The sequence below is a fragment of the Streptopelia decaocto genome, assembly GCF_964273445.1.
Source record: "Streptopelia decaocto genome assembly, chromosome: 14".
In the NCBI taxonomy this organism is placed as follows: Eukaryota; Metazoa; Chordata; class Aves; order Columbiformes; family Columbidae; genus Streptopelia; species Streptopelia decaocto.
Window position 1 is genome coordinate 2,559,115 of NC_138669.1, and position 14,606 is coordinate 2,573,720.

The 14,606-nt window shown below is 40.8% G+C and overlaps 1 protein-coding gene across 1 annotated transcript in view; it reads left to right on the plus strand.

The window, feature by feature from the left end:
• Positions 1-14,606, plus strand: part of PTPRT (protein tyrosine phosphatase receptor type T) — a gene marked incomplete at its 5' end in the record, with an annotated part of 380,430 nt that overhangs the window by 343,230 nt on the left and 22,594 nt on the right. The window contains 3 exons of the mRNA XM_082065426.1: positions 1,049-1,236; positions 6,877-6,964; positions 14,170-14,246. Coding sequence (XP_081921552.1) covers positions 1,049-1,236; positions 6,877-6,964; positions 14,170-14,246 — 353 coding nt within the window. The remainder of the gene's footprint in view (positions 1-1,048; positions 1,237-6,876; positions 6,965-14,169; positions 14,247-14,606) is intronic.

Consider the following 14,606-nt stretch of genomic DNA (forward strand, 5'->3'; position numbering starts at 1 on the left):
ACAAGCCTCGCGTATGCAATTTGAAGGGGTTTTTATGAACAGTCTGTAGGAGATCTATATTATGTTTGCTAATACGTTGTTTTTGGGTAAGACCAGAAAGAATTGATGCAGACTGTGTGTGCAGAAGGACCCAGGCACCTCAGATGCCTGTAATTGTAGGGAAAAGCAATTGCTTATTTGGCCAAGTGGTCAACTCTGGTAGATAAGAAACTGAATTTTTCATTTAAGCTGAGTTTCTGTTGCTAAAAATAAATATTATAACAGTCAATTGTTTAGCTGTCTGGGTTCTTTTCTATTAGTTTACCAGGAATATTTTGGTCTCTCTATAGAGTTTTTCTTGGAATAGAAGGGGTTACAATTCCATCTGTGTAGTGATAGTTTTTTAATCCATTTATTTCAAAAATACATTTTCCTGTTAAGTTTACATATCTGAAATTTAAGCTACTGCATGCAAGTTAACTGTATTTTTATGCTGGTTTATTATTTCTGATAATATTGCATCTTTGTAATTGACACATAAATTTTAGGTCTGAACTAGCAGAGCAGTTAAATTTGCTTCTAACATCCTGTGTGACTTATTTGAAATGCTAATAATTTGTTTGCTATTAACTTGGGCCCCTTTCAGTTATCTTGTACTGTACACCCACATCCCACTTGAATAACTTGCTCATCTGTATGTATCATTCAGTCCTGTTCTTTGCAGGTTTGTGAAGAGAGGTACGTAATTCAGTTGGAGTCGTTATGCAGAGCTCACCCTTACAAAAAGTGCTGTTTTGCTCTATGTGCTGTATCCTCATTAGTCTGATTGGCTCTTTGCTCTTTTACCCATCTCTTCGGGTTTTTCTCCTTGACACAAAAAATATCCAAATTTGATGTAGTCTTTCTAGGCAGCTGTAGGCAAGTGTGTGTTTCCTACTTATTTCTTTACTTTCTTTTGCTTGCTCCAATCTATGGGGTGGTGGAGAAACAAACAAACAGACAGACCAAGAATGAGAATGGAAATACCAGATAGATGAAAGTTTGTTTTGCCTCCCTGTCTCTCAAACAGACAGTAGCCATGGAGAGATGACCCAGCCAACCCTGACCATCCAGACGCACCCGTACCGGAGCTGCGAGCCCGTGGAAATGTCCTACCCCCGGGGACAGTTCCAGCCAGCCATCCGAGTGGCCGACCTGCTGCAGCACATCACCCAGATGAAGCGAGGACAGGGCTACGGATTTAAAGAGGAGTATGAGGTGAGAGGACCCTTCGCTCGTGTGAATAAGTAGAGAAGTTGGAGTCACAAAAGCCAGACGCTTGGGAGAGGAGGGTAACTGGTTTTAAGAGCTTCTTTTCCTTAATTCACTTACCCTCTTAATCTTTTCCTTTCTCCATCTTAAATCTGTTTGTGAGGGTAGGATTATTTACAGTGCTGGCAGTCTTTGGTGCCTCTCTAGTCCAAGGCAAAGGCAGGAACCTTGTGTAGCTTAAATGCAGATGGAGTTTTCCAGTGTGCTCAAAGCTTTGGTTCAGAATGTGTTCGACTGTTGTTACTCTTCCAACTCCATGTGAAGAGAGAAGCAAAGAGATAAAAGTTCTCCCCTTCACCTCTCCCCTCCAAGCTGGGATGACCAGGAATGTAATCCAGATGACAAGAGGAGGAGGAATATACATTTAGAGGAGAGAGAACAGAGGAGAGAAATAGCATCAAACATATGCGAGACTTTGCTCTAGCAAGCGATAATTACAATGAATGTAGTAAGCTTGTGGGAAGGCAATAAGCACTTAATATGCATAGTGACATTAAAACTAGTTAAAAATAACATAACAGCTGTGAAAAATAAGTTACTTAACAAAAACAGCTCACTTTTCCACCCTGCAAGTGAGAGTCCATGGGGTTAGTATCATTGATGCTGGGGTTTGCTGTAATTGAGAGGCAGTCTTGTCCTGGTTGTCACCAGGGAGTACTTTTTTAATCAGATGGCATCAAAGACTGTCATAACAAATGTTTCTGGTAACTGTATGTTAACCAGGTCTAGTCATTCATGCCCCACAATCAAGCCCACTAATTAAACTATCAATATAAAGAGCTCTGTTTAATATTGAAAAAGGGTAATAATTCTCTTCAGAGATTTACTTAACCCCCCGCCTTGGCCTCCTTTTCCATGAATAGTACCCAAAACTACATTCAGCTCAATTACAGATGCCCTAAGATCTAGTTCTTGATGTTCAAGAAGAAAACAGGTGCTGGCATATATGTAATTTTCTGGCACTGGCATTGGTAATTATCAAAATAACACATTAGCATGAAAAATGTCAATGCAACTTTCAGCTCCACAAGTTCTGCATTTCCCAGAAAGTGCTATCTACATACGTATATAATGACGATGACATTATATAGATTTGCATAATGCTTTTCTTTACAAGAAATAGCCTGGAGAATGCCACAAGCTCTCAAATCACATGCGCTGTTCTACCCTTCAATCAGAGGTAATTGCCCAGACTAACGGTCCTTTTCAGCCCTGAAATTTGGTTTTCAGAGCGTGGGGTGCAGGCGGCACTTCAGCTCCAAATGGCTTTTGGGTGCCAGCAGCAATCCCACAAGTGGTATTTTTGGGGAGGATGTCGAGGAGCAGCGTAGCTCCTGGAAGGCAGGCGGGTTGAGTTGGCGGAGAGCGATGTCTCAGGCTGGCATCTGCAGGAACACAACGCTGGGAAATTGGCTTTGCAAAATGTTTTGCAGAATGGTTGAAAAAAAAAAAAATCTTTAAAAAGGCCTGAAACTTTGTTTGATTTCTCTTCTGAAATGTGTTTTCATACACTAATATCAGTGTCACCTCCAAATATGTTTTTTCTTCTAAGCAGCTGATTTTCTCCTTATTTTGCAAATTGATAGCATAAATTACAGCCTGTTTAGTGACATGTTTCCAAATAATTTTACTCTCATGAAAAATCACTTAGAATGGAGTGTATCAGTCACACCTGACAGTCTCTTATCTCTGCACGTTCTCATCTCCGCTGAGTAACCTGAAAATTGTATTCAATATTTGTTTAAAATATACCTACAGATCATTGGAGCACAGGCAACATGTTTTACCGTGGGCATCTAGAAAAATACTTCTGGTGCTTGCATCTTGCACATTGTTCTCCAAGGAGATGAACAGCAAGATGTGATTGTGTAAGTGGTGTGAAATGGGTGGTAACAGCGTGTGTGTGAACGCAGGAACCTGTCAGCACTTGCTGTGTGTGTTATTTTGGGTCTTCTGGCTGTACCTGAGGCCAAAGTGTGACTTGGACCTTTTTGGTTCCTGCTTCTGTTTAGCAATACAATGTGTAGGCCACAAGAGAAAAATATATCGCTGGCACTGGGTGTAAATAACATTATTTGGGATTAGGCTTAACCATGAATATTTAAATGGGACAAGTTTAAATGTCACCTGTTCCTTTTTCAGCACATCTGATTCGTTGTGAGCTGCAGGACCAGTCCCACAGACTTAATGCAAGCACCAATTACTTGCTACAGAAATAATAAGCTTAATTATCCAAACTTATTTTCTAATATGATTTAGGGTGTCCCTGAAGTACATTTCTCCTGCTGCATTATTGAGACCGTTCAGTTATTTTGGATTTTGTGGCTCCTTCCTCAAGCATCTTAGTATTGAGTGTCTTCAGCTTGTTGAAGTCACCTCTGGATTTTAACCCTTTCATTTTTGGCTGGCTACACATCTACCTGGTCACAATAATAGGTCCTGCGGTTCAGCCTATGATGTGACATGACAAAGTGTTTGGCAGCAGCGTGTTCCTGTAGATGCTGTCCTTGGCCAATGTTGACTTAAGGCTTTGCTATGAACCAGAATGGGGAGACAAAATGTGTGGCAGCAGCGTGTTCCCGTAGATACTGTCCTTGGCCAATGTTGACTTAAGGCTTTGCTATGAACCAGAATGGGGAGATGAATGGGCTAAATAATGGGGTTTTTTTAAATTGAAAGCGGTTTTTAACCCTGGGTCACAGGAGGGTTGTGGGAGAAGTTTTTCCACCACCATTGAGAAGGTGGTGGCTGCATGGAGGGGGCCAGGTCGCTGTGGCAGCCTCAGAGATGAGCAGCAAGGCTTTTAATTGATGTTGTTGCCTTTGGCAGCAATGCTGCAGCATGGGGGTAGATCAGTGCAAATGAACGATTCCATTTTTCGTATTTAAATGAAAAACAAACAGCCAACTAACTAAACGCAGCCACTGGAAATTTAAATTGGCTTGCAATAAGCCTCAATTTAGTGCGAGCACTTTAGTTATGTTTGGGCTGTGGTGCTCGGAAAGCTTGATTGAGATGAAGCTGACTTTTAGAGATCTAGCCTTGTAATTTCAGATCAAAATTAGATCAATTTAGTTTAAAAAGCATCATTGCGACATAAATTCCACTACCGGGAAGATATGTCAGTATAAATTTTACAAAACTTCTCTAAAAGAAGAAAAGTAAGAAAAACCAGGAAAAATGCAGTCGGGATTTTTAAACAGTGAAATTTTGCAGTTGTTAAAGAAAAGGGGGAACGTTTCCTGCGACATGTGGATGAAATACCAACGCTGGAATGATCTATCCCAATTTACCATTGCTGATAACGCAGATAGAATCAGAAATATTAACCCTTTTTGCTGTTTTGCTGTACAAACAAAACCTGAAGGAACAAAACATTAGATATGCTTCTTTTTTTTTTTCCTGGATGCAACTGAATTATAATTGATATATTTGCCTTTATGTTTCTAATGCAGTTTCAGTTCTTGGTGCTGCATTTTTAGTGATCACACAGAATAATTACTAGTGCTGTACCCCCCCTGTACATGTGGTTACTCCAATTTGTTCATCTGGAATGCATCAAAGTGGGGGTATAAGGTAACACCTCTGCAAAGGCAGTTTGTTCCTCACCAACCAGAGCTGGGCTCCCTCTCTTCAGAGATAGCGAGTTCTGTGAAAAGCAGAGATTTCGTTGGTATTGAATGAGATGAAAAATCCTGGACACTTAAACCTTCGCAGGCTTATCAGGCAAATATAAAAACATCCATTTCAATGGAGAATTTCATGTTCAAATCACATGAAAGGAATAGGGTTTGTTGAAAAGGGATTTATTGGACCTGAATGTATTTTCTTTGGCCATGATAGCTTCTCCCACATGGAAGTCATGAGAAAGAATTTTTTTCTTTCTTTTCAGATGTCTCTGATTAGATGTCTAATGACTGTTGCCATTCTCTGGTCAATCTGCTGTAATTTAATATTGGTAGAAAAATTAAGGCGCCTTTTTCCTCAGTCTTTGAAGATGAAAACGAACCTTCCTCACCTCTTTTCTTTTACTCAGGGATTTTTTTTTTCCTTGTGTGTGGGTTTGTTGGTTGGGGTTTGTTTCTTTTTTTTGCTCAGGAGATGAGCTGCTATTTAGGAACAGCTGCCTGTAAAGGAAATATATGTGATCAAAGCCCTCACCAATTACAGAGTTATTACTCTTTCTCCTGGGCTTTTGAACAGGAGCTCGCTGTCCCCGTTTTTTTGTCAGCAATGCTCCTGGCGGTGCTGCAGTGCCTGACATTTTCTGTCCTGGAACCCCTATGGGAGAAACTCACAGCGATCTGGTCTGCCAGGGGTTTGCTCATATTAAGTTTAATTGTAATGTCAGTGTTGTAGATCCTAATAATTGTGTCTCTCTGCTGTTGCGTTCAGGCACCGTAATAGACCTGGATGGCTTGTGAAGATGAATATAAATTCATTTTCTAGCCCAGCTGTGTCAAACTACACGCTGCTAGCTAAGCTAGACCTGATTCTACAATGGCTGTGGTATAAAAGCCCCGTAATTCCCTGGGGACTATAAATAATAAAATGTATAATGTTGCTGTTGTTTTTAGTAATGTAGGGTTGTGTTAGAGAGCCGATCTTGGGGGAGGCAGATCTAGAGAGGAAATTCAGTGGGAGCTGCTCTTCTCCTGCCTGTTTTTGGCACAAGTCGAAGGGGGGATGGTTTGGGGATCGTGGCTTTTGGGCTGTCATGATGCTGGCAATACCCAGGGACCTGATGCTCAGATCTGCCTGTGCTGACAGTCCCGAACTTCCCAAGAAGGAGAGGGATCATCCTGCTGCAGGTGGGTCCGGTGCATCTTCCCAGGAAGGCAAGACCATCCTTCAACCAGATCCTTCAACCAGATCCCGTTTTCCTGGATTTGCCTTGAAAATCCTTCCTGGCGAAAGTGGCTCATTTGAGCATGTTCAGAATAGTTACAGTGCAGGGCAGCACTTTGTGCTGCCATTTTCCTTACCCCATCCTTTCTCAACTAAAAGAACAGATTTTAGGAAAATGACTATTTATTTTCATACTTCATGAGCATGTTTTACCTCCTTTTGCTTCTCTTCCTCACACATAATCTAAAACCCTGGCCTCCTTTATTTTTCCCCAAAGAAAACCAGCTAGTCTTTTGTATGGCATCACCCCATAGTTAATACAGAAATAGGTGAAACCACTGTGTCTGTAATCAACTTAAACATGAAAGACTGAGCACTACGTTTCAGTTACCTGGGTTTTCTGAGAAGTTTGTCTATGTGAAATCTCCCCAAACCCTGTTCTACAGGGAAAATGAGGTTAACCTGTGACTGCGCAGCCAGAAGCAAATTCCCCTGATCCTTTTAGGTCTGAAGTAGCAGGAAGAAAATGGGTCTTTGCTGGCAGAAGCCAAGACCTACAAATGGTCTGCACCAAACTCTGCTTTTTGCATTAGTGGATGTGCCCTTTCCTCAAGAACAGCTGTTTGCTTCGTTGACTGCTGAATTATGCAGCTTATTTTTGCCCTGCTCATTCGTCTTCATCCACCTGAAGGCATTGGCCAGATTTTTATAAACACTCTGGTATTGTTTGTTTTGCAGGCACTACCCGAGGGGCAGACAGCATCCTGGGATACAGCCAAGGAAGACGAAAACCGCAATAAGAATAGATATGGAAACATAATCTCCTGTAGGTGTAAATTCACATTAAACCGAGCTTTCTATAAGACTTTATATGCAGCCTGTGGAAAAGAGCGTGTTTGAGAATCTCACTAAAAGCAGGTTTACAGTGCTGAGCATTCAGTGGTTCAGTCTGTTTGTTACAGCCTTTTTCAATGATTGTTTTTTATTTTCATGGTTTTACATAAAGTCATTGCATGACTTTACATTTTTTTACACAGTCTCTATCCACCTTGCTTTGTGCTTAATGTTTGCAGGGTGTGACAGTGCTCGTTTTCTGAACATTTTTACTACATAACCCGGAGATTTAGTGCCACAAATGGGAGCACAAAAAGAGATGCAGATACATCAGATTTTTAGGCATGGGTCAGAGATCAGATTTTCTCCTTCCTCGTGGTCGGTAACAGGTGGAGCAGTCGGAGCCCGACCCCAAGGAGCTGGTTCGACGTGTGGGACAAGCTTTGCTTCTGCCTCAGAATCGCGACGAGGCAGCTGGAAATGCACTGGAGCTTCTTAGATTTGCTTCTTTCAATGACCAGTTACCACTGGCGTTACAGGAATATTGATACATCACAGCACTGCAGGGCAATGAAGGACTCCATAAAACCATTTAGGTCGGCTTTATTGTCCAAGTCAGGACCAGATTAACCTCTGTCATTTTTTACCAGGTGTTTATGAGGCCTCTTCCTAACGATCTCTGAAGCTGAGCTTTCCACAAGGCAGCTTCCCCCAGTGTTTCATTATTCCATATAATGACTAGGGAGAGGAGGTGTGAGAAATGATTATTTTTAAGGGCTGCTGAGCAGCATCAAGTTGGAGAAGCCAGGCCTGAGACCATCAGAACAAGATACAGGAATATGAGTGTGCCATAGGTTTGCATGAGTGGATAAATCTATGGAACCCTGTAAGAGCAAAATTAAGTCACTCTGAGAGATACATTTAGTGCAGTATTTTTTCTCAGGTTAAATATGTATTTTCTGTGGGACAAACAGACTTTACTAAAGAGCTAAAATAAAATCTTTGGCCACAAAAAAAGAGCATTTCACATCCCTCTTGAAAGAAGTGATTCATGTAACAGCTTGGGGGGAACTACATAGAACAGGGACCCCATGGTAAAGCTGAAGGAATCTGGAAATGGAAGTGATAGCACTGAAACGTTACAGTTAAGGTGAAAACCGTCTCCCTTCAGCAGCTGAAAAGCTCCACCTTGCTGCAATGCTCCTGTGTTCGGGAACCTCCAGATAGAGGTTCAGTTTACCTCTCTGTATGATTCGCCTAGATTAAATTAGTCTAAGACAGGTGAATCAATCCAAATCATGCATTGGATTGAAGATGGAAATGCAATAGTATGAAATAAGAATGGAAACAGAAAAGTCTCTTTGTTTCTCTGTACGATTTTGAGGCAGCAGTTGACATAATTTAAAAAGGGAGGTGGAAAGATATTAGACTGTGTGCAATAGCCACCATCTCATTTTTGTTAAAGGTGGTAACAAAGAAAACATTCAACTCCAAGACAAATGTGAGAAAAAATTAAGGAAGCAAAACCAAGGAAGATAAATGGGGTTTTATCTGAAGGGAAGGTGTTCACAAAGGTGAGTTGTTGTCTAACAGAGGGATGTTAGCCTTTTAGCTATAAATACAGTAGCAATACAGATAGGTGAGGCACTTGAATAAGGGAATGCAAAATGTAATCTAAGATGAGGAAGAAGTGTCTGCACAGTGTAAAACACTGTGAAGCTCAAGTTTGAGGGCTGTTGGGAAAGATTTTAGAATGAGGTTGAGAGGGTGGAAAGGCATAGATAAGGGAAGCGAAGGTAGTGAAAGAGAGGAAGGATGCAGAAGAGTTGAAGTAAATAACACAGTTGAGTGGGATTTCTTCACCTTGAATATCTATGAAACAAAGATTTGGAGGAGACAACAGCTCTTTGAAAAGACAGCAAGGAGAATCTAGTGACAAGTGCTAAAGTAAAATGGAATGAAATCTTTGTTTCACTTTGAAGAGGCTGGGGAGAAGGACAGGAGGATGCTTAAGGAAGGGGAATATTGTTAGTGATGGGCAATGCTGGGCAACTTACCTGAGTAAAAGCAATGACAGGATCCAGAATAGAGAACTGATAGCAGGAGAGGTTCCCTCTGGGCGTATCATGAAAACGAATAGTGCTTGATTATACCCTTAGTTGTTTTGTTGTGTTAGAATTGTAATTGCTGGTAAAACCCGGAGTATGCACTGATTGCTTTTACCAGTTTCTTTGGTAGAAGGCTGCAGATGGTAATTAATGTTATTTATTTAACCACAGTTGTCATTTCATCACTCCTGGAACAAGATATCGCATGCCTTTTGGGGAGGGAATTCGAAAAGGCAGGTTTTGATCTAACTTTTGTAACTGCTTCAGAGACTTTTGTTAAAGTGTGGGTTTGTAAGCTCTTGCAATAAGTAGCACTGCTCAGTGAATCACAGCAGATTAGATCTTGTCTTTATGGCCTTCTGGGTAATAGCACACTTAGAGGACTGTTTTACTCGGCTCACTGCTTTCCCAGGGATGTATTAACATCATTGCCTCTCTGTGAAAACCTAGATCTTACTGCCAGCCCCAACATCTGCTGTTTTTACATTTGCAAACCAAAACTGCAGATGAGGGTTAATCTGTTTGTGGAGAGGAGATGCAAGAGAGCTCTAAGCTCCGCCATGCTTGAAACCCCAGCTTTTCAGGGTTCCCTGCAATCTGCAATGCTGATGTGTTTTTGGAGACAAGGAAGAGCTGAGGGGTGGATTTGGTGTCTGTATGACCACAAAATTCCAGTGTTGCTGGTGGAAAGATGCGCTGCAGCTGCATAGATGTGCCGTGCATGAGGGATCTGCCCTCCTTTCTGTTATATCAGCAGCATCCACAAGCTTTGCACCTGCACTTCGGATATAAAAGCTGTAAACACAAAGACAGTTGTGGAAATGCAAGGTTTTTCTTTTGGGGCAAGGGCAGGTAGTGGCCCATTTATGTGCTGAAGCAAAATGGTTTGAATTTTCTTTAGATATTGAGGCGGTCAAAGTACATCAGCAAGTGGTGGTTGGGGGGGATGTTGAGCTCTTGTGGGCTGAGCTGAACCCATCGCACAGAAAACATCCAGGAGCTCTATGGGACCTTCGGTTCTATTCTGTTTCTCCCCATCTTCTCCAGCTTTAGAGCCATTACATTATAAGAGAATAAAAACTCTCAGATAAGGGAATAAAGACATAGGATTACGTTTTACTTTGACTTACAGGAGAGCTCTCCTTTTCCTTTCTTTTCTCCCTTTACCAAACATAATATTACAGAAGTTCTGCACTCACAGGGGTGCTGGTGCTGCCTTAGACACATCCTCCCGTCTGCAGTGGAGCTCTACCATCTTCCCACTTAAAATCTTGTGATGGGCCATTAAAAACTACTGAGTTGATGACAAAAGACAGTAGAGAAATTGGCTTCATTTCCTTCATGCTCTGAGTACCATATGCTTTGGGCTAGAGGACTGTGAATTAATCGGAGAATTTTGTGGTAGAAAGAGCGAACAACGGAGATTAACGGAGCTCTTGGCTGAAACGCAGGTGGAACGCGCTTCTTGGCCATGGACAAGGATAATGCACAAAATATAAAGAACCCACGTGTCAGTGTTGGATTTAAAACAGAAGTCTTTTGTTTTCCAAGAATTTTTATTCCACGGTTTCTTCTGTAGTGTCTAAACTCTTGCTTGTCTGCGCAATGTCTGTTACGTGATGCTGAGCGGGTGGGATATATCACCCAGTTCTCAAGGCACAGCCCAGGATCAGTGGGGACACAAAGGGGAGGACGGTGTGTCTGGGGAGGGCAAATAATCCTTTTGTACCAGAACTGAATAGTTTCAAAAGACGTCTATATTTCTCCTTTGACTACATGGGGAACCTTGACAGCCAGTTTAGACTAGCTGCGTAATATTTGGATGGCGAAAGTTGTGTGAGATTAATCCAGTGCTGGTGTCAAAATGAGCTGTAGAAAAATTACAGTGATATTTCAGATGATCACTAATGGGAATTTTGACAGAAGTTTGAAACTATAACATTTTTTTGTGCTAAAATGGGAGCACAGAGTGTTTCAGTGAAATTCTTGCCATTTTTAAAATCTGTTCTAAGATCAATTTTCAGTTGAAATCATCTTCATACAAATTTAGAACACAGCTAATTTTCATACTGACTATAGTAAACAGGGAGAAATAAAATCATTTCTACATTTGTTAAAGCTTATTTCCATTTTTTGCAGTCCTGAATCTTAACAGACTTCAATTTGTCTTCTGTTTCTACCTTCTTTTTTAAAGTTTCTGGTAACCCATTTGAAACACACTGTGATATGATGTCTGATAAATTTAAAGAAGAGTTGAACAATACTTTCATTTCACTGTGCCAAATATGTAGCCTTCTGGCTACTGTAGTGTGGAGGAAAGGGTGCGCAAACAAGAGTAAATTCTGACTATTTGGAGAAGTTATAATGAAGAGATTTGCTGTTCTTTACGTACTTTAAAGTCTATAGACAAAAAATACTATGTATGAGGTCATTACTGTTAGTAGCATAATAAGTTGCATTAGTATTTGCCCCTTTCTATTGCAAACAAACCCCAAACCCAAACTAAATAAATTCCAAAGTTTGAGGGGAAAAAAAGGGGTTTACAGACTGTGCTCCTAAACCTATGAACAAGATTAAAGACACTTTTAAGATGTCATTAATATTTTGTGTGCTTACAATATATACAGAATTGTTTTCTTGTGCACTGTTCAGACTCTTAAGAGCAACAAGTCTCCCTCAGGAATTGATTTCATTTTTGTAAAATATGCAATGACATATTGTGGATTCTGTCCTCCTAAAGCAAAGTTCAACTAAAAGTGGTTTTCATTTGGTCCCAAAATATAATTGGACCTAAACCTGAGTGTCTCCTTTTTTTTAGAAATTTAATTCATTTCCGCTGGTCACTTTTTCATCCATGACTGTGTTTCTCTGATAGAATAACCATATTTGGCTTAAAGGGTAAGGAAATAATTTTTAGAGCTAAAGAGCATCTTTTCTTTATCCATAATTGTCTTAAATGCAAAGACGTGTTCTGCAGTCTCCTCCTCAGGTCCTTCATGTCCAGCTCCCCCAGGAGATATTCATGCTGCCCATTTCAAGTTTTTAACTAAACAGCGGCTCAAAGTGTTGAAACTTAATTTGGGGGTTTGGCTCTATTAAATGAAGAGAGGCAGGTTCTTCCTTGAGGGCTATTGAGAGCACTTCAGGTGCAGCACCATGCATAGGCAATGTCTTTGTTTCACTTAAAAAAATCAACCTGAGACTCTTTCCCACCTGCCACTGGTGTAATTTTTGGTCTCATCACTTTTTGGTTCTATTCTTGCACTAAGGTAAGACTTTGATAACTTTATATTATTGTAGCATCACAAGAGGAGTTAGTAAATGTTCCCCTCCCAACCGTTAGCTCCAGGGTTTCTTCCCTTTGCTTTTGTTCTCTGTGATTCTTAACTAGCTTAGTTTGCTGCCTTGAATCACAAGTGTGAAATTGTCTACGGGAGATGTTGTGTATTTCATCTAGATGTCTGGTTTAATCAGCTCTTTATCTGTCTTTGCCAATTGCTCCAAGTATAAATTCTTTTGTTGTCTGTCTAACCACATGATTTACTGCAACTCCTAGTGCGGTTGCCTTGAGCGCAGGTAATTGTCTGGAGTTGGGAACAACATCAGCACTCTGAGAATTATTCCTACTTCCTCTGTGGCTACAAAGGTTATATTTATTAATACAAATATAACGGAGCTTTTGATGGATTCGCCCGCGTAACCTTTTTTGAATGCAATTATGGGGATGGATAAATACAGCAATGTGGTTGTATTTTTGACTGTGAAAATCTCACCCAAAGAACAAATGGTCTATGAGAGTCATTGCTTTATATAACCAAATAAATATTTCATACATATATACCCAGCGCTTGGTTTTCAAAACTGCATGCATATCTGTCTTCACAGTTATCTGATTCTACATTTAATTAAGTGATGACTAAAACCCTTTTTGAGTTACTGCAGAATCATACCTCGTATTTTTATGTTTCATTGCTATGATTCTTTTTAATTGAATGTAAATCATGCTTGGGCCCATATTTTGCAAAGTGCTTCTAAACACTAATGCCTTGCTGGCTGAGAGCTACGGTCTACAGAGCTGGTAGAGAGGAAAGAAACTTAAGGGACTCTATACTTAAAACACCTTTAAAAAGTGAGCCCAGCATGGCCAGCAGTGACCCCAGTAACCCAGTAGCCTTTGCTGGGTTAGATGGCCCTTAGATGGCGGTTCTGCAAATAACTGCACAGCAGTGCTGGGCTTGCCAGAGCAGATCACATCACCAGTGCTGCTCACAGAGCGTCTCCTCTGACAGGGCCCAGCACCAGCTGTTCCAGAGGAAGATCAAAACATTCCCTTGGTGGGAAATCACGACATGATCTGCCCTCTGGGGTGGTTCCTTTCTGCATCTGATCTGCAGAGGATGCTGGGAGATGAAGAGATTGATATGTTATTTTATTGCCTTATCTAAAGTAACTTTGAAAGTCCTCAAAAACATTAATATTTCTAATATATTTTTTTTTATCCCTGGCTTGGTGCCATTTTGCTGCTGTGAGTTCTGTGGGTTATATAAAGGAACATTGCTCTGATTTTCCTTGGTATTTCCTTTCAGGTTTCTGGGTTGCCCCATTTCTTGTTTGCAGGATTTCACTTGCCATTTTACCCGCCCTGATCCTTTATACCTCTGTCGTGACCTATTTATCTTTATCCTGATCTTGACAGTTTTAGCTCTTGCCTCAGTTTCCATAGATCAGATGAAGCCAGGGAGGCTGTTACTTCGAAGCGTGAAATGACTTTTCTAATGGAGATACATCCTGCAAAGGTCTGTCCTGAGACCCCCAGATCAAGCAGCATTTGTGTCTAAAAGCTCTATAAGGGTTATGGTGACAGCAGCGAAATTAACAAACCCAGAGTCTCAATGAACGCTAACCTAACGATCTAAATGTTACATCTTAAAATAAAAGGCTTGTAGGAACAGAAATATTTCTGATATTATTTCATTTTTTGTTATTGCAAGTATTCAATTGCCCACTTGCAGGAATCGGCAGGTAAAATGAAGCACTTACAAAGTCCTCTTTATCGTTACTGTCACTTTTTTTTCTTTCCTTCTTTCAGATGATCACTCAAGAGTGAGATTGCAGCTGCTGGATGGGGACCCTCACTCCGACTACATAAACGCCAATTACATAGACGTAAGGCTCCGGGACATTCCTGCTATGACAAACACTCCTGCTGACAAATCTGCTTTTGAATTCGGTGCATCTTATATAGGGACAGACTGTTGATCCGATACGGATGACAGTTGAGTGTTATACAAACAGTGTGTTGTGACAGGGAGAAGGTTCTCAGTCTCCGGTTTATTCTGTCTGACCAAACTGGACAGATGGAGATTTCCTATGTTTGACATATCCACAGACATAAGTGGAATGTGGGCTAAATGAGGAAATCAATATCAGCCCCTTGCAACAGCATTAGTAGATATCTGGGACTTACCGACTTCTTACAAAGTCGCAGTGCAGAAGGCATGTAAATAGACTGACAGATTTTTTTTT